The 21,226-nt window shown below is 40.0% G+C and overlaps 1 protein-coding gene across 3 annotated transcripts in view; it reads left to right on the top strand.

Annotated features, from left to right (window-relative positions):
- Window positions 1-21,226, top strand: part of PPP1R1C (protein phosphatase 1 regulatory inhibitor subunit 1C) — a 52,794-nt gene that overhangs the window by 8,735 nt on the left and 22,833 nt on the right. For all 3 annotated transcript variants that reach the window (XM_065637880.1, XM_065637882.1, XM_065637881.1), the window contains 2 exons: window positions 16,771-16,808; window positions 18,952-19,012. In XM_065637880.1, coding sequence (XP_065493952.1) covers window positions 16,771-16,808; window positions 18,952-19,012 — 99 coding nt within the window. The remainder of the gene's footprint in view (window positions 1-16,770; window positions 16,809-18,951; window positions 19,013-21,226) is intronic.

Here is a 21,226-nt window from a genome sequence, read left to right as displayed (position 1 = left end):
CTTGTGTCAAAGGGTTTGGTCTCCTTGAAGCATTAGAATATGGGTAAACATTAGGATAAACTTCTAAATTTCTGAACTTTCTATGCATTTTCTGTTTCCAGCTCTCCTTTCTGCTCAGTTGCCTGCTTTGGCTTCCTTGCTTGTAATGTAAATGTTACTTGGTGCTTGGAAATAAGAAAAACATAGCAATGTGTTTTGATAACTCTCCTCCAGAGCTGCCTTTTTGTGTTTTGCAAATCTCATTTCAAGGCAGAAAGCATATATTATCACTGCAAAAGCAATACAAAATGCATATTCCAAGTACAACTCAGTAAATCTGAGTTTTCTGAAGGCTGGAAATCATAACTTGAAGATGACTAAGCTGTACCTGTCTCCAGGCAAGGAACTTGCTTGTAGCTTGTCTTTGGGCGTTAGCAGTTTTCCTGTCTTTTTCCCAGCTGCTTTTCAGTTGTCCAGAGAGGGATTCATGCCTTTCAGTTTACTGCCCCTTCCCCAGAGGCCTGGTGAGATGCCTCAGGAGCAGAGTCAATATTCAGTGCAGTAGCAAACAGCACAGCCAGAGGGGTGGTGGGAGGAAAAACTGTCCATACACCTTTGGCAATCCCACAACAACCCAAATGAGATGAGGTTTTTCATGCTAAATTGGTTCTAGACACTCCCAGATTTTCCCCGTACAATACATCTCCTAAACACTTAGAGATGTGCTTTTCTGATGATGCAAACTATACGAGCACCACATCCTTGAGGGGATAAATGCAAGATGCAATACCCAGCATTAATGTTTGTAACTAAAATTGGTTAAATTATGCTTCTAGGTGAATGAATGTGTTTGTTTTACATGTAATGTTCTTTTTGTTTGTTTGTTTTCCCAAGACAAAATAAACTGGGACCAAAAAGACCTGCTAGATAGGAGACAGCTGTTTCTGGGCATTGTCAAACAATCCTGCTATACTTTCTCAGGCAAAAGTCTCGCTGAAACTTGAGGCAGCTGAGAATTCTTGGTCCCACAGTTCATGAAAACTGATATGTTTTTCAAAAGCATGAGATTCTGGTAGGACATACTGCTTACTTTGGTTCAAGAAATAGAAAGTGAGTAAGCCAAATAGCAGCTGGTTTCAATTGCAAATTTAGGCTTCTGATGTGGTGATAAAGCATTCAGAAATGCAGTACATTAATAAAAACTGTCATTAACTGTATTTTTGTTGTTGTTAAACTAGTTGGCCTTTCCACATGTAAATGTGGCCACCATTTAAGTGCGCTGTCTGTTTTTATTTCAGTCTAGGAGTTCATGGACTTATGGCAATAAGCAATGAAAAAGATTTGTATTCCCTCCTGCCACCGGATTGGTACAGCTCAGTGTAGATTACCAACAGCACCAGGATGCTCAGAGATCAAGCACCATTGGTCAGGGCAGTGAGGACCTTCTTGTTCTTTAGGCCTGTGCTGGAAAGCACCATCTGACACAGTGAAACAATGAAATACGTAAAACAAGCATTGCATAAGACCTGACAGGTGATAGGGATTCTAGAACAGAGATGAAAATGTCTATGCTTGGAAATATTCTGCTGTTTGCAGGCTGATGTGTGATTGGAAACATTTAGTGGCAAACTACATCCCTTTTTCTTACCTATATACACTATGCTTGGATGTTCTTTCATTCAAGTGACTTTAAATTTACTCTGCAGTTCAGGCTTACAGAAGCCCCTGGGACAAGCCACAGTGTAAGTTCTTCACACATATGCAGTGTGAGTAGAGTCTCCATGATTTGACCCTTGAAAATTAAAACTTCAGGGACTTAAAAAAGCAAACAAACAAACAAACAAACAGGAAACTCTGCTTGAGCGGTTTTTAATGGAGTTCAGAAGTGACAGGAGTCCAGAAGCTTCCAAACAGAAGCAATGAATTTCTTTTTTTAAAAAGAAGCTGTCATTAGCCTCTTTCATGAAAATGTTTCATAGGAGAGTGAGGATTTTATATGTCATCATCATCACCTGTCCTGCTCCTTTGTCGTGGTTTAACCCCAGCCGGCAACTAAGCCCCACTCAGCCGCCCATCCCCGAGAGGGATGGGGAGAGAATCAGAAGAGTGAAAGTGAGAAAACTCATGGCTTGACATAAAGACAGTTTAATAGGTAAAGCAAAAGCCACACGTGCAAGCAAAGCAAAACAAGGGCTTCATTCACCACTTCCCATGGGCCGGCAGGTGTTCAGCCATCCCCAGGAAAGCATGGCTCCGGCATGCATAATGGTTACTTGGGAAGACAAATGTCCCCACCTTCTTTCTTTCCCCAAAATATATACTGATCATGACATCATATGGTATGGAACATCCCTTTGGTCAGTTTGGGTCAGCTGTCCCAGCTGTGCCCCTTCCCAGCTTCTTGTGCACCTGGCACGGCATGAGAAGCTGAAAAGTCCTTGATTACCCAGCAACAACTAAAACATCAGTGTGTTATCAACATTATCCTTATTTCAAATCCAAACCACAGCACTATAGCAGCTACAAGGAAGAAAATTAACTCTACTGCAGCTGAAACTGGGACATCCCTGCAGTACGGCAAAGACAGCAAGCTGGAAGACTGGGCTTTATTTGGTTGGGATGCACTGTGCCCTAGCCCAAAGGTTATCACCAAAACAGCCAGATGCATTTTTGCTGTTCTTTGCAGTCATTAACATATTAGTTCACAAACAGAAACATTCTCTGGGAACATTTTAGTCATTGTGTAAAACACATAGTCTGAAACAGTAGGAAACAGTATTTCATATAGTGCCCAAGTTGAATCTGGGCTCTCTTTAGTCAGTAAGTAATGCTTTAACAAGGAGAAGTGTCTGAAAACTACTCAGGAAAAGTAAAAATAAAAAGATACTGTGCATGTTCTGGTCATAATTCACTTCCCTCATTTTTCATGTTTACTTTTATCCATGCTTCCTTTATTTCCAGTGCTTAATGATGATTGATAGGTACATTTCACATGACACATAGCCCATATGAGCTTGGTTGCTTCTATTGACTATGGTCTAGTTGGTTGAAGTGAGTAAATTTAGTCAAAACAAGACAAGCAGTCCCTCTTGTTCCCCAAAACCTGGCCTCCCTCTGCAAGAAGGGGGAGCGTGGGATGCAAATGCTGGCCCAGAAAGCTCTGGTCTGTGGAAAGGCCTGACTCAGCCCTGCAAACTGGAAATAGAGGTTGGATATTCACAACCAGGTCTCAGATTTCTGGCCTAGATCAGAGAAGTGGTGCAGCTGAGAGGCCATCAAGACAAAAAAAAAAGAAAAAAAAAAAGTTTACTTGCTCCCAGTTTGGGTGGAATTGCATTTATCCATTTCTCTTGTTCCAGTCTTAAATCCCCAACAGGTGAATTGACATAATTCTTTATTTATCAGTGCAGCTAAGCCCCTAATGTGTACTGTGACATTATTTGTTCCACCTGCTCCCTGCCTCCTGTTGGTTTTGTGTTGGAAGGGTCAACGTCCGTGGAACTATCTAAAAGTGAAGGAGATATTTTTAGAGTTGAACCTTGTACTTTTCATCTGTTTTCCTCATTCCTTATACAAAAGCACCATAGAAACAGCCTTTTTCCACCACAGGAGATTATTTGCAAATCATTTTTAATATATATGGCTTCACGTTACAGATCTCCATCTGCTTGTTTATTCAATGTCAGGACTGATAAGCTTTCAGACTGTTTACCTCTGTTATCAGCTTCATGTGTATTAACATGACAAAGAGCTGTGCCTTGGGTAGAGAACAGCAGCATGCACAGCCACCTCCCCTGGTGAGGAAGTCAACTGGACAGCTTCTAACTTTATTGCATTCATAAGGCTTAATATTTTGCTAGAGGAACTCTTAACAGATTTGCACTGTGCCAAATACTTATACACCTCACACTGTCGGTTTTGGTGAGAATTCTGAATAGATAGTGAGTTTTTCTATTTAGAAAAATGCCTAGGTGTAGTTAACTACATCTTATAATAAAAGTATTAAGCTATATTTTATACAGCTACATGAATATACAATTGGAGGGAAGAAGGGCTGGTTGCCTTCAAAAAAAATTGAGTTTGGATCAAAATAGGTCCAGTTTAGCCTGGAGCAAGTGTTCTGTTTGTATTTTGAGTGGGTTTTTTTAAACAGTAAAAAATTTTAGAGACCATTTGAAATGAATACAAAGTGTTTTGAATAAGAACGTCAAATTACTTTGTTTTGAGATTGTGCTTAAGTTATGCTGCAATACGGTGGCAATAATGATTTTTTTTTCCCATCAGGTAAGAAACCGAAATCCATTAATAAATATTTCAGCCTTGCTGAGGGGAAAAAAAAACAACAGAGTTTGTCTGCCCTCTACTATTTAGTACTTAATGCAGCACTCATTTACCATGGTGACGTGTGCAGAATAAATAGATAATGCAGACAGATGAGAGAGAATCCAGCTTTTAGCACTAACCTCATTATGTTCAGAATATCGGGAAGGGGTTGCACTTAAAGCATCAATTAAGATAGCCCCATTTATTGAGCTTTCAGAGACAAAATTTAACTCTTTATGTGGAGTAAATGAAGTTAAAACTTCACTTCAAAATACACCAAAAGTGGGAATTTAATTAATCTGGACTGAAAGCTGGCAAGACTCTAAACAAAACAAAGCTATTGATCATAAAAGCTTTTGCCACCTACGCAAGGCTGGACTGTGGGAATTCAAAGAGCGTGCAGGGAGGTGCAGAGCTTAGCGCTGCTTTCCTGTGAGTCTGAGCTGTCTGTGTCACCAGCTGGTGGAAACAAGATCAGCTGGACCAGCCAAGTCTCTTTTTACAGTAATCAAAGCAGTTCTAGGATAGAATTAAACTATATGTCTATTGGAAGGAGCTCTGTTTTCCCCTTCTCTCCCTCACAATCTGATTCACGTGCCTGTATTTACAATCATCACTTCTAGTATTTTTCTCAAATGGCTTTACTGGGGGATGAAGAGAATATCATAGTAGCAGAATGAAGCACAGTTACATGTTCTCTCTTTATTCATGTCTTCCCTGGGACACCTGAGATGCACATGTACCACAGACAGTTAATGTCTTAGTGTTATTCATCTTGTGGAACCAAACCACGCTTAGGCATTTTATGGTTGTACTCAATGATCATGCAGGTCTCTTCCAACTGAAATGATTCTATGATTAGAGAGTCCGCACTGCTGAGTAGATGAATGTGCATTTTAAAGGCAGCGTTTTTCACCCAGGGACCACGTCCTTCGTTCTGATGAGACAAGCAGGGAAGAGTCACACCAGGCAGAACGTGAGCTTGAGCAAGGCGGATGGAAAGTTCAATAAAGCCGCGAGCTCTACTGCATCCTACAGTACCAATATCCTGGTACCTAGTCATCCCATAGCCTAAACGTTTCTGCTCTGAGCCCCCACCATGGAGAAAAAAGAAAGCTTGTGGTGACAGTGTTTGCTTCAGCTCTTTCTGACATTCCCTGACATAGCTGTTCTCAGACAGTGACAGAGAGCAAAGAAGTTCTGGATGAGGCTTTCCTGCTCTTTGTTTTACCAGCGCCAAACAGTAGCATCTCTGGATCAGCCACCACATCGCTGCAGCACTTCTTCACCTTCTCCCTGTTATATTTGGATCTGCAGGACAGCTACAAAATCAGGGAGCCATTCAACCTACAAGCCCAGGTGGTCTGAATGCAACATATTTGTATTACAAAGTGCACTTTTATAACCTTTTCTCTTTGAGGCGGAAATGTTCTGATGAACTAAAAAGTGATTAGAGGAATAGGTTAGAAAAAGGAATTTTCCCTTTCAGATCTTTTGATCCCAATTAACACTAGGTTTTTACTGTCTGTTTTTGAAATACAGGAAGAAATACAGGAAGTAGACAGCAGGGCTGTAATTGTTTAGAAATGTGCATTCAAGCCTCCTAAAATGTTGATGCTAGTGTGTGTCTTAGGCTTTAATGTATATAACTTATCCTATAGGACAGTGTGGAACAGCTCATTCCATGGGAATAACAGTGAGGTGTTTCTGATTGTGACAGTACAGATGGAGATGGATAAAACAAAATCCAGGGTCCCCTCTGTCTCTGGTATGTAGTGAGGTTAGTAGAAATTCTGAAAAATGCCTTTGGAAAATACAGATCACATTGTCTGAGATAACAATGATTGCCCTGTCTTTTCCATCCCACCTAGTCATGCTGATGGTGAAAAAGAGATTATGGAACCTCATTTTACTGGCTCTTTGAAAGCTTAGAAAACCAAACAATGAATTTATAAAACTGGTATTTGCTGGTTGTTTTGTTTTGTTGTGTTTTGGGATTTTTTTGTTTTGTTTTTTTTGTGAAAAGGGTCATAAATCCCAAGAGGTACTATGATTGGTAGCTCACTTGGTTCATGGATAGGGTGATATATGTATGTGAGGAGCTTTATGCATGTGCATTCTAACCATAAGCAAGCTGCAAGCAGTTGGCCAGACTGCCTTTACAACACATTCTTTCTGAAATCCTTGAGGTATTATTCCAAAAGGAAGGAAACTGCAAAGGCAGCAATACTAATCACTGGCTAAGGAAGAGTTTTATTGTTTCGTATTTGTTTTCTTCTCCCCTGGTAAATGTCACTTTCCAGAATGTACAATACACAACTGTTCAGCTATGATGTTTTAAAATGATTTTATGAGCTATAGCATGCTAAAAATTGTTTGATTTTTTTAGTTTTGGCTGCCGCTGCTGCTGGCTTTTATTTTAGAGCTTAGAATACTCCTACAGTTCGCAACTGAAAAAGGAACTGGTCACAGTGATAGCTATTGCAGCTGTAACTCTGATGTAAAGATCGCGATCAGTGGGTTGATTTGGAGCCATTTTCCATCAAAATTGGTTCCCATATATGAAGCTATTAGGAAATTCTTTAAATCTATATCAGGGGATCAGCTAGTATTATATTTCTGGTAACGATGGACTTTTCTTCATCATCTTTGCTTCAGCTGTATTTAGATCTTCAACCTCCTCAGTATGTCATTTGAACATAGACTGAACATAAAGCAAGCAAGCAGCTGGAAAGTAACACATCATTAATACTAATCAGCATTGCTGATGAATTCACAGCACTGGGTAACCATCTTTTCAAGGTACTTAGCTTCCTTCTGTATTTGAAAATACTTAATGAACATGTTAAGTCTTTTCGCACACTAATACATAGTTATGACTGAGTCAACAGACAAAGTAATTGCAAGCTGTTTGGGCAGTTTTGGGGTAAGTGCTTCGGAAACATTTGGTAAAACATTAGCCATTATTTGTAAATATTTAGTAGTCTGGCAGTATGTTTTGCTCTGTCACATTCATTTCAGAGGCACTTCTGCTCTTCGAACCTGTTTCTCTGAGTATTTGCTGGCAGCCACTGGACAGCTCTGGCCCTCCTCTGACCTCTCAAAAGCCGTCTTTATTTCCATTGCCCTCCTGGTTTGTGTGAGCCTTTTCTTTCACTGTAAGGTTTCAGGCCAGATGAGGTTATGCTGTGAATGTAGAAACTTACTCCATGCAGCAAAGATGTAATCTTTATTGACGTCTGCTTTTGTGTCAATAGACCCTGTGTCAATGTAACCTTACAATAAAAATGAGTCCTCCTGCTGCACAGCTGGACAAACTTTGAGATACTACAATTTGCTTTAGATCTATTTTCCAGTCCTTGTCCATTGCTTCATTCCATATGTCTGTGAAAGTATATTTTTCCCAAGTCTTCTTGTGGTTCAGTTTGGCCCTCCAGCACTCCCTGGGGCACCTCCAGCACCTCCTGCTGGCTGTCAGCTTTCCCTTCTGGCTCACACCCGAAAATCAGTGTCACGCTGGTTTACATTTATTTGCTTCAGGAATAGAGGGCATTTTCTTACGTATATTCCAATCTAAAAGAGATATTTGAATCATCCTAAATAAATGTGCACAAAAGAGAGTCATATCTAAATCATCATGTATCATTTAAGTCTTACTTCACACATTTTGAGACTTGAGTTTACCATCAACCTTCCCAATAGGCCAAGGATTTTAAATTTCACACCACCAATCACAGCAGTTTTCTTCAGTTAATCTCACTTATTTTTACTTAGTTGAATGAGTTAACATGGATTTTCAAAGATGCAGTGATATTAATGCAACTGTCATTACTTAGTTTAGATAATGAATAAGAGTTCTTACTAAGAAGCCAGTTTATGTATAGCTGAAGTTCTTTCCCAACTGCACTAACTCTTGAACTAGTTCATTAAATGAGAAAGTAGTTTGCCTTTTTTCTCTTTTTTCTTTTTTTTTTTTTTTTTTTTAACCAAGCTCATGCTCCATATGTAGCATAAAATCTTCACTTTTAAGTCAATGGCAAAACTACCTATTGCTTATGGCCTAATCAAGTCAGCAGTAAAATAATTTTCTGTCTCGCACTTCCCTCAGGGTTTGTTTTGCTGGTGCAGACTGTAGACTTGCCGCGGTATTTGCGCTGAGCAGCCCTCCATGTGTATCGAACTCCTGTGCTGGACTCTTTTTGTCTGAAGCACTGACAGGGCTCCTATTTGCAGAGGGTCGGAGTGTAACAGGCAGGGCAGGTTTGTGATTAAGCTTAACTTTGTTGTGCTGGAAATGAGACGCAGTACTTTCTGTTAACTAAATGGTATTCTTTTAGAACAAGTTAATTTCAAGGAGCCCTGAAGCGATGTAGAGGCAGACCCTGACCTGGAGCTTCTGCACTCGGTGACATCCTGTGGTCTTGTCAGAGGTTTCTCCAGGCTCTGATGCCATGATCCCACGCTGGCCAGCTGCGCGCTATATGAAAAATTTATCTCGGAGTCATTCCTGGTAATTTAGTAAGAGATTTATATTGTGTCCAGAAAACGTCTCATCTGACAGATCAAAAGAAAAAAAGATACTTTCAGTTACCTCCTTCTGGTTCCTCTTATTTACTCAGTTTTTCTTTGAAAGCCAACTCCGTTTCTTTCAGCAAAGAGGAGTTTGTGCTGCTTAGAAACCAACTAGAAGGAAGCAACTTCAAGCCTAGAATTTTTTATATTGTGATTTAAAGTCAATCTTTACATTAGTTATCCAAACAGAATGTTTATTTCAAGTGTGTTTCTCCCTGGGTTGATTACTTTCCCCAGCAAGACCCGCCAAGTCTGTAATAGTCTCCATATGATGGATGAGGGACTTCATGTCAGGAAGGTCTGCTCCACACTCCACGCTCGCCTGACTTTCTCGTGGAGCAGGGCTACAGAATGGGGACTCTGGTGCTGTGAGGAAAATAAACCTCTGCATGGAAGGATGTTTTCATGACAGGTTTTTCCATGAAGCCTGTTTTGTGTTCTGTCATTCAAAGCCAGGACAGTATCAGAAAGAGCCTTACAGAGCTGGCAGCAGCTGGAAGATCACAGAGTCAGGCAGAGGAGTAACTCCAAGCAGGCAGACCAAACAACTCAGTCCTTATTAATAAGAAGAGAGAAAACAAAGAATTAAATTAGAATTCTCTTTCAATGTATATTTTGAGAAGCTGTATTTGATTTATGGGGCTTGATTAGATTTTTATATCTATATATATTTATATATTTATATTTAACAGCTATCTTAGGGAGGGACAATGAAAAATTGAAAACAAAATGCTTAAGAGAGTGATGATTTTGTGTGTTGTTGAAATAATTCATGACTGCTTTGTGGTAAGGCTGCAGATCTGATTCATCACTGTCATATTCTTGTATAATGCCAGTGAAACTAGACTGATTTCCATGAGTCTGGCATGAAACTGGAATAACAAGGTGGTAAATCACGCACTATAATTCCCTTCTGAGATTTGTGTGATGTAAACAAATAATTTAGATTCACATTTAAGGTTTGTAATGTCTCCAGTTTCTTCCAAACCAGATTATGACCTTGAAATGTATGTTTTAAATAGTTTTAGATCTGTGTAATTTATGAAAGTTGGTTTTATTTTATATTCTTATAGCTGTGCTGTTGAAAGTGGGTCCTTGGATACTGTCTGTATGATGTTCAGAGATATAGATGCTGTTTGGATTGGATGTTGTTGTGTGTATTGGGGAGAAAAAGACCGATCCTTCTTTTCATTTAGAGGTTGACTTTGAGCACCACTAGGAAGGATTTGGTCTAACGAAGGAGATTTTTGCCCCTACTCTAAGTGCTAGTAATGGCTACTTGAATATTGAAGGTGGGAAATACAGAGCTACATAAATATAAACAGACTAATTTACCTGGAAAGAAAATTTTGCGTGTCCAAACAGCTGATTCATCTGGCCTGTGGCATTTTAGTGAACTACAGGAGGCTGGTTACAGTCAGGAGCTAGTTGGGAAGAACTGCACAATCACCTCTGAACCAGCATGATGAGTTGTCTCTTGATGGCAGTGCTGGACCTTTCCCATGCTGCACACCTTAACTGCAAATGCCCAACAGAATAAGCATCCAAATGCTTGTGTATATAGCAAATTCCTCTCTCCACTACATTTTTGTTAGTATTTCCTATACAAATCTTGTTGTTAGTGTTCCCTAAAGGGCCAGGCAGTAATTTAGATGCCGATTAGTGTGTAACATGCAGCAGAACCGCAACGTACTCACTCTCTTGTCAGCACTTGACTGAGGATGGGAGCAGACCCTCCAGCTACGTTCACTGTAGCAGCTGCAATACTGGAGTTTAATGAAGTGCTTTTGCAATGTGAAGATTTTAGAAACACATACTGATGCCAGGAGGGCTTACCAGGATGTGTTTTTTGTAATTAAATGTAATTACATCTATACCCGTAGTCAAGATTTCATTGATAGGTATAGGCAAATAAAGACCATCAAGCAAAAGTCAAACAATTAATTACATAAGCATTTTCTATGTTTGCCTTTTTGGACTTTTTTCCAATTCTTGCCTCAGTGGTTTAGCAAAAAACCATGAGATGCTAGATAATCTGTTATTCTGCAGTTAGAACTCTGGCAAAAGCAGAACATAATTTTTTTTTTATCTCACTTTGTCTTCTGGAGGAAAGGGAAAGTAGTTTTGAGAGAAGAAAAACAAAATAACATTATGCCAGTTAATTGCTGTATCAGATTTCAATGAGCTTGTTTTACAAAGGCAAATGGTGGTGGACAAACACCAATGAGTCAAGCTGACATCCTTTACTTTATTGATGAAAAAATTGAAATGTGAAATTACTGAAACAAAATTTTTTGAAAATTTCAGGTTTATGTACCACTAAGTGACAAGAGAATGAAGAATTATTTGGAAAATTATCTGCTTCTTAGTTCCTAAAATTGCATAGGTCATACATTTAAATGTAAGGTTTTGAAAGAGGTGATCTGCCTTGTTGCACAGGTAGCACACAGCAGGGCAGGGAGCAGAGCTTTGCTGCCCACAGCCCAAGCAACGAGCATCCCCTGATCCCCCCGCAGGAGGAGAGACCACTCTCCTCTTCACCACAAGAGATGGCTAAGTGGAGCCAGAGCCAGGAAAATGATGTTGGTTTTCCAGCTGTATATCGACATTGATTATATTGATCGGAAGTCAGCAATTGGTTCATTTCTTTCACATTTTTTGAGACAGAAAGCTTTGCTCATGGACATAGTATTGTTGGGTCATGGAGACATTTCATCGAAATTATTGAAACGAAGTGAAAGAGGTTGAACTATTTCATAGCAGTAGCATGATCTATTTTCTGTCTCTAGCTTGGGGTGTCCAGCACAAAAGTTTGCATGTGAAAGGCTGGGTCCATGCTTCTCTTCATCTGCTTTGCTCTATCCAGTGGCACTGTTTATACAGGGGTGGGGGCAGGACTAGAAGGCGGCTCCACATTAGTGATGACATTGTGTCCTTAAAGTCTGTCTTCAGGCTCGTTTCTTTCAGATTCAAACCATTCTTGTTTAAATCATTCTTTAACTAAAACCTGTTATAGCCATGTGTCTCATGGGTTATTTCCACTATCTGAGCGATTAGAGTGTATCGTGCTTATTATTTTTAAGGGAAAATTTAGACACTATGACAAGAACTAAGCAAATCCAAAGCCCTGTCAGCCCCCTGTGATTTTTATCTGAAACTTCTCATCTTTGTTTCCCCAAGGAAAATTCCAGACTCCCTACATGCAGCTTTCTGCAACAATTACACCAGCCTCTTACGGAGTTTTTTCTTTTGTGTAAAAGCCAGCCTCTCTGACCTCTTCTGTTCCTCGTGTGCCTGACTGAAACCCTACAGAAAAGGCTTTTATTTGCTCTTGCCAAGGGGAGAGAAAGCAGGGCACTTAGTTGGATGAGATAAGCCTTTGCCGGTTGACTCCACTGCAGAGCCAATGGGTGATGTCAGAGGCCAAGACTTTTAAAATAGGTCACCTCTTGCCCTTCATAGCAGCTCCAAGTGCATTAACATTATCCAGAGGGAGAAGAGAGGCAGATGAATTTTGATCTTACTCTAAAACAACCATAAGGCTTCCCCCAGTGTGGTCATGCCATTTGCACAACCATGGAGATTCACAGGAAAAGGGATCAGCAATGTCAAACCATTTTCATCCAGGCTACAACCAGCCCCCTCCTTTCACTCGGTTCTTTTCTGACCTGATATAATGACACCTTTGGGGTAGTTCAGCTTACTGAGTCAGCTTGGCTGGGTGGCTGTGCTAATAAACGCTCAAAGGAGTTATCCTGACAAGACTGTGTGGGAGACAAATCCCCTGGTGGTTCTTCCTCCATATTTCAGCAATACAGCCAGGCTAAATCCTGCGGGTGGTGAGATTTTGCCTGGGTAAAGACTAAAGCTTAGAGCTCTAATGCTGAAATGGGCTCTGTGCAGGTAGATGGACTTTTAGTAGTGTCTCTCCTTAAATAAATAAGGCTTCATTTCAGAAAGTCTGTGTACATATCTGGATGGATGGAAACATCCTTCAGACTGAACCTTTCATTGATGAACACAGGCCATTTCTCCTCCTGAGGACACTGACTAAAGCCTGAAACCCTGTTTATTTTGCTAGGTGCTACTGCAGTCTACACAAGGTAAGGGCCACACTGGCCTCAGACGTTATTCATCCAGCACAGTGCAAAGTCCTCCACTGCTTTTTCTTCATCATGGGTGTGAAAACCCCTAAACAAAATTCCAATGTTATTTTTACATACCTTGACTTTTCAGTAACTTCAGAATGTACAAATCTGTTCTCAGCACTTCAAATTATTTCTATTATACCACTTCAAAACAAAAAATATAAAAACTGTCAAGAAATTACTTGAGTAATTAGATTCCTGCTAGCTAATTAGAGCAGCCAAGAATAAGTTAAACTGGAAAAGGCAAATGTTGAGATTTGGAATATAATACAGCTGCATTTTTTTCTGTGAGCAATGTTATGGTCTGTGGGGGAGAAAAATGGACCATCGTTAAAAACTCTTCCCTCTTGTCCCCAAAAGAGAGCAAATCTGTGGGGAGATGTTAAGTACTGAGAACTTGGGGTTTGTTTCATATAAGAGAGGAATAGCTGATCACTTGAATTCACATTCTCTGTGAAATAATTGCCTAATTATGAACATGAGAAGGAAATTTCTCATTCTGTATAACTATTTTTTTTTTTTTGTGAGCAGAATCCTGACTGCACAGTTGTCAATGGGAACTAAAGGATGCTGAGAAACCAGGGATTTCATTCTCTCCTGTAAATCATGTGATATCACAGTCTGATATTTGGGATCTAGTTTCTGATTATTTCCCGACCCCTCTCAAGAGGAATTTATGCTCAAAGAGTTCAGTAAATAAACTCAGCTTATAATTATCAATGGATTTGAGAAGGATTTAAGGGTGATAAATGCGTGGCTTGCTTGATTTCTGTAGGTGCATATGTCTGATTTGCAGTAGCTAATTCATTAGGTTCTTTTTTACCTTGTACCTTCCATCCTCATTGTAAATTCTGTTGTCACAGAGATTCTCTACTCGGAATCTCTTGGTGCCAGAGCTGACCTGTTGTAGTGAGAGCATCAATTTCCACATGCATTGACTCTCACAAGGACAGTTTCTTAGTAAGACTGTTATAAGGACATGCTTTCATTTATTTTAGACTTCTTTAAAAGCATTGTATGTTACACTGGAAAAACACTATTTGTCCAAGGAAGAGCCTTCACACAATTATTAATATAATCCTTCAGTTAGATCAAGATGTCTCAAAGTATTTCCCCAGGCAGAGAGCTCTTGACTGAGCTCCAGCCCACACTACGCTCCAGCTCTGCTCTGTCGCCACTGAATTCTCCCTTTTACTTCTGCTACAAGTCCACTGTCCATGTCTCTCATTACTGCCTCAGCTACACGCAAGTACACCTGTCTTCCTTCCATGTCCCCCTTTTTATTTATCCATGTCCCTGTTTATTTTCTACTCCCTGCCTCAGCCTATGGCACTCAGGGATCTCAGCTTCCCTTCTTCCCATTCCTTGTCAACTCTCCTTAAAAATCTACACTCTTCACTGAGTCTTATCCATCAAAATGCCTGTCAAAAACAGGCATGCAGTGATCTTTCCGTCCTCAAAAATAAATGCATGCCAAAATGTTCCATTGACCAAACTGCAACTCCAACCAGCTCTACCTTTCCCTTTGTCTTGCAACTCACTTGAAACACTTCACATCTGCTGCCTCAAGTTTATTTTGCTCCTTTAGGTTAATTTCTGATCTTTGTTTACTGGATTTGAAAAACTGTTTGTGGGATTTTCTAAGTCATTCTTAAGTTTCTGCATTGTCTGATGCTATTCATTGGCACTATTTGCCCTGTAGATATGGATGATTCCTCTAACTCCATACAGGACCAGTTCTTGTTCCCAAAGTTGCCTGCCATGTAAGGGCTGCTGGGTGAAAGGAAAGGCTGGAAACTTTCCAGTTCTGGTAGGTTCACCCCACTAAGAGCACTGAATGTGCAAGCCCAAAAGGTTAGAGTTGTGCACATCCTTAGGAACATGAGCTGAAACCCAACAAAGCTGCTGGTTGCAGTTTTTGTTCCTTATGCAAGCCTCAGCTTGGGTTTACAAAACATATTTTTAATCTGGGCAAGTTTAGAGTTTCAGGAAGGAATGGCAGATAACTTACTTTTCATTGTTTTCTGCTGAAAGTTCCTGATTTATTCAAATTCCAACCTCCAAACTAAATCCAGGATCCTAAGCTAAAACAAAATGAAATGAAACAAAACGAAACAAACAAGCAAACGAAACACAACAAAAGAAAACAACAACAACAAACCCACACCACAATGCTGAATCATTGAAGGCTGTGTCTGTTTGGTATACAACTAATAAGAAAGATTGCAAGCACATAAATAATCACCCATTTAACCAGCCTAACTTTTCATTCTTCAAAGTGCTTCACAAAGGCAAATAGACGCTGCTACGCTTAAATAGGAACTGCTATTACTTATTTACAGGTGAGGAAGTCAAGGAAGAGATTAGTCACCTTGCCAAAGTTCATACAAATGTCAATGGCAGGAACCGGCCTCCTAATTGTCCTGTCTAATTCAGTATCTGTGGGACCATGGTTCAGTAATCAGCACTGTTTTCAACTGCACTGTTTAACCTTGAGTATAAGTCACTTGAATGTCTTTCATAGAAAGGTAATGGGAAATATATACATTGAAAAAAATCCAGTAAGCCAATGAATATTTGCAAGATGAACAGATACAATGGTAAAGAACACAATAGAATATGCAATCTGTCTGTCTGGACTGGCTCATCCCCTCACACACAGCACAACACAAGCAGCCAGTATCTAGAGGATAAGTTAGATAAAGAGATATTGCCCAAACCTAATTCTTCCCTGAGACTTACATTTACAGATCTGCCACACCTCAGTGGAAATTGCACAGTGATATATGCAGGTGGAAAATTTTAGAAGGGGTGTAGGTACAGTGAGAGATTGATGTCTGTCTTTTTAATGGCATTTTATTTTAGAGCTCCAAACTACTGTGCATCAAAGATCCTAAGTGATCTTCATCTAATATGTGGGGAATCATCATCAGAAGACAGATGCTTTCTGGCAATTAACCACATCAAGAGAATAGTAGAAAAATATTTTAATCTCGTGCAAAAATTGGTTAAGTGAAATGGTTAGGAAGATCCTTGACCCTTCTCTGTTTCACACAATTATACTTAGTTGTTCAGACAGGCTCTCAGAGACACTTATTTTCATTAGAAATCTCTGGAACTGACCATTACTGCCATGCCTATAGCCCAAAGCAAATTAAGGCAACAAAAGTAAGCAGTTTCAGGAAAAAAACCAGTCCAGTAATGTAATGAAACTTTAAAAATGAAAGATTAGTCTTTGTTAAGCTTTGGTTTGCTAATTTTACATATTACTGTTAGGTGCTCTTTAGTACCAATATTAGTATATTAATAATTTAACGGGGGTGAGGTTCTTATTATTCTTTGATTTCAGTAGAGCCCTTCGTGATTTTGCTGCACACTGTTTGGCAACCAAACCTTTTCTGATCACAGAGGAAAATGCAGTCCCAGGTAGCACAGCCGCCTGTCCCCATGGCCACCGGAGGGCCCTGCTGCCAGCCTGGCCAAAGGACCTGCTGCTGAAGGCACTGCCTCACCTGCTGTTAGGTCACTGACAAAAGACAGAAGTGCTTTAGACATAGGGCTTGTATCTAAATGCTAATCAGGGCCTCTGGTTTTCTCAGACACACAAAACAGAAAGAACAGCTGTAAATCAGAAGAGTAATTCCTTACTTACAATAATGCTGTAGGGTTCGGGACAGAGTTGCAAGGGTTAGGGCTGAGAAACACTTTTGTACTAACTTTTCTCCTTCTATATCTTTTCCTCTTCTAGAAAAAGACGAGAAGAGAACAAATATCTCACAGGCAGAGGTAAGTGATTTTTTTTTTTTTTTCCAAACATATTTATTGTTAAGATAGGTCTATTGTTAAAACTCCTTTGAAACTCACCGATTCATCCTGGTTAATGTTTTTATTTACATTGTCATGCCATCTTCAGTAACATAGCCTTTTAAGAACCATCCCTTCCAAACCAGGGCTGTGTAAAGCTGTGTTGTATCTCAGCTCTGTAGCCAGGAACTGGGAAAGGCAAGTTTCCCCACTGCCTTGTTGCCGTGCCCTGGCAAATCATAGCAAACCTGGCCCAAGGTGACCCTGCCAGGTCACCTCATCCAGCATTGCTTTGAGTCTGCAGGTCACTGCTGACCTACAAAAGCATTACAGGCTCCTCTCTCCTCCTTCCATCATTTGCCAAGCCCACAGCAGGCGGCACATCAGTGTTCTTCACACAACAGTTAAAAGCCGGCTCCTCCAATCTCATTTTCTAACCTCTCCTTGCACAGCTCCTACAATTCCCTGATCTCTTTCTCCTTCACCCATTGCTCAGAGAAGCAGGCAGTGCTTTAAATAGCAGTAGGAGGTATTGATTGGTTCAAATTTGGACTCAAATACAGACTTACAAAGATTTACTGGGGGGAGGATCAGCAACCTATCCTGCAGTGTTTATAAATAGCTTTCTCTTTCAAAAGAAGACAATATTTTATTTATAAATGTTATCATTTCATCCATTGTGATAAGGTAAGTTAATAGGATTGGCTATACTTTTGTGAAAGTAGTTCTCTTAAGAGCTGTCTCAAATGTTCCTTGAAGAAATAGATCTGATTAGAATTCAGAGACTATATACCAGTCAAAGTACTCAGGGAAAAAGACATTTTTAGCAAATATTTGGGAAAAGGCGACATCCTTATGACCAACTACAACAAACTGATTAGGAATCCTTAGGAATGTGATATATATTTATGTCTTCAAAAGCTATCGATGTGTGTGATCTCATAGATGTGTGATATCATAGAATCACAGCATCATTTGGGTTGGAAGAGACCCTCAAGATCACAGAGTCCAACCGTAACCTAACTCTATCACTAAACCATGTCCCTAAGAGCCTCATCTACCTGTCTTTTAAACACCTCCAGGAATGGCGACTCAACCACTTCCCTGGGCAGCCTGTTCTAATGCTTCACAATGCTTTCTGTGAAGAAATGTTTCCTAATATGCAATCTGAACCTTCCCTGGTGCAACTTGAGGCCATTTTTTTCTCTCATCCTATCACTTGCTACTCAGGAGAAGAGACCAACACCCTCCATGCTACAACCTGATTTCAGATAGCTGTAGAGATCCTTCGTATATGGACATATGTCATATTGGTATAATTACCAATTTAATTCCTTTAGTTTTGCAAAAGTTGCTTTGCTTTAGCAGTGGAATATATTCCAGTTAGTTTTTGCTAACTATATGTTGGTGTAATTATACCACTTTTACTCTATGTGTAATTTTACTACAATTATTTTGGAATAACTTATCTTTGTGCATAGATGTGATTTCAGGGCCATAAAAAGTTTAACTTTGTCTGAATATACCACTTTAATCAGGCTTAGTTAAAAGCTGAGTGATTGGTTGCTGAAATTATTATTTTAGAAGTAATAGAAAAACAGAAAAAGTGCAGGGAGAGGGATCTTCCGTTTATTTGTGTAAAAAATATATTAATAATTTCAGTACTACCTTAGCTATACATACAACCATTTATTACACTGTAATTGGAATATTGGTTAATGCAGATCTTGCAACTATTTCCAACTATTTTGATATATATGCAAACATTTATTTGCCTTATGAGAATCATTTGCATAGACTCTTAAAACCACAGGCTATCTTAATTTTGTGCTTAACAATATTTCTTTAGAGTTAAGGGTAATTTTTGGTAGCATTGGGTCTGTTTTGCCTGTGAGCCATGAAGATTTCCCATCAAACGCATGTTTGGTCTATCTAATTTTAGTTATCCCTGTGTTTGTGAAAGCTCGGGAGCTGGCATCAGGTTTATACAATACAAATTTCTTAGAAACTCCTCAGATGGGTGCGTGCACCCTCTGGAAGCAGCGGCGGGGCAAGGCCCCAAGCTGCTGTGGGCAGAAGCGTGTGTGAGTGCCCGTGTCTGACCGCCTGTCTCTGTTCTGCCCAGTCCCAGAGTGCCTCTCCCAAGCAGAGGAAGCAGAGCGTCTTCACCCCGCCGGCCCTCAAAGGTACGTGCAGGTCCCGTCCCTGCCCCGGCCCGTGCCTTGTTTCTCTGCGTCTGCCCTGGCGGCGGAGACCCTGCGGTGTCGGCAATGGCTCTGCCCCGGCACCGCAGCCACGAAAGGTTCCTCATCCCCATCACCGCCTTCACACTCTAAAATCACTGCCTGGCATTGACTATCTGCTGAGACCAACCATCTATGGTATTTATCCTCACCACAGAATCTTGCAGCAGTAGCAATTCCTTCTTCTTTTAAACTTTTTTTTTTTTTTTTTTTTTTTTTGCAAAGTCTTGATACTTGTATCAATCTGATGTAAGACATGATTCTGTCCCAAACTTTGAAGAGAACTTCTTGAATACATGCATTTTAGCAGTGCTGGGCCCATACAGCTCTCTGTTTGGTATTTAAACTACTCGGGTGTGTTCTGCCTCCCTTTCCAGGCAGCTGTGAAAAGAAGAATAGCCAAAGTGGTGAGCTGGGTATCCGATCATAGGAAGGGTGAAGTTTTTTTGTGAAGACAAGGGGAAACGAGAAATCTCAGTAAATGTTTAAAGAGCCTACCTGCTTTGCAGGGATGAATGTAAAAGCAGCAGGAATATTAACTGAGATCAGAAATGACTGTTTCTCAGATGACTCTGAACAGGGTTTGACTTGACCATGCTTGCAGTGAAGCAAAATCTCTAGTGATTCACCGGCACTTCAGACCTTGTCAGTGCAGGATTATTTTCAGACTGCAGACCAAAGGCTATTCTGCCGGTTATCTCTTGATAGATAATGAATACCTCAATTCCCATTCCTTTGGCTTAACAGAAATTATTACCTGGCAAAAAAGAAGAGAAAAAAAAAAAAGAAAAAAAAAAGAAAAAAAAGTTAGGATATCTGATTTGTTGTGTGAAATACTGCTGCTGTCATTAGGTAATTTACTGTATCAGCCAGTTTCATGTACCTTATTCTGTAGCTTAAGTTCTCTAGCATTTGTCTTGACAACAATTAAAGATGTATGAGACTGTTTGTCAAAATGGGCTAAAGTCTGTGTACTGCATTTTAGAAGTAAGATTATTACAGTCAATTATAATAATTTGTGGAAGGAAAAAGCTTTGCATGAGTAGCAATAATACCTATTGCTCTCAGTGCTATATTATTTTGCTGCAAAAGCCATAACTAAATACTGTGCAAATGAAGTGCTCTCTAAAACAGGTCCTTATATCTCCTCTCAAGGACTGCAACCTACTTGGCGTTAACTTTAATACCCCGCTGAGACCTGGGGAAGCACCTGGCACCATTTGCTTCCACATCAACTTAGTCCCCAGGGAACAGTAGGAAAGTATGTGATTCAAGATAGATCACAACTAACCTGAAATATCTTGTGAACAGAACAAAGCAAAGCACAGAATGCCTTTCCTCGATACCTGAACACCCTAAACTACACAGTATTCCCCAGATACACCAGTGCACATCTGAAGGTGATAACCCTTCCTGTAAACAGGCTGGATTGCGCCAGATTTACCGTAATGTAACTGCCATAAATACTATCCTTTTTATTTATAAATGACTTGCAGTAGAAAATTAATTATTCCTTCCTCTTCATTGTTATGAAAACAGGAATGTCATTTTGTTTAGACTAAGAGATTAGGAGGCAAACATATAGCAATGTGAAATACACAATGCAATGAAAGCATTACAGAGAAATATAGAGGTTTTGTAATGATTTAAATAATTCTAGTTTTATAGCAGTTGAAGATAGCAATATTCAGCAATACTTTCAGAATAACAAGCTTCATAATTACAGATTGTTCCCACAGTTTTGCATATGTTCATTTCCTGTGGGCTGTTTCTCCCTCAGTGTACTCATGATATGGTATTCAATATACAGGAAAGGATGAGATTCTGGATGCTGAACCTCTATGGAAGTTGGGATAGAGTGCAGTCCTGTACGTTGCATTCAAAGACAGAGATAAGAAATCTCCATAAAACAGAACTCGTAATAGAAAAGAGGGTGAAATATTTTCATTTGTTAATTTCTCTGGCATTTTAGTAGTTTTTAGCTGCTGTTAATCCCAAGTTCCTAGAAATAAGCCAAGCTCACAGGCAGGTGCGGAGCCTGGAGCTGAGGCAGGACCCGCGTGTGCAGAGCTGTGGGTGAGATGGGGTCACAGCAAGAGCTTTGCTCCGTGCCTGCGGCAGAGGTGCTCAGAGAAACCACGGGGGGAGTCAGGCTTC

The sequence above is a fragment of the Caloenas nicobarica genome, chromosome 6, assembly GCF_036013445.1.
Source record: "Caloenas nicobarica isolate bCalNic1 chromosome 6, bCalNic1.hap1, whole genome shotgun sequence".
Lineage (NCBI taxonomy): Eukaryota > Metazoa > Chordata > Aves > Columbiformes > Columbidae > Caloenas > Caloenas nicobarica.
Note: the sequence above shows the minus strand (reverse complement) of the source record. Positions and strands in the feature narration are given on the sequence as shown.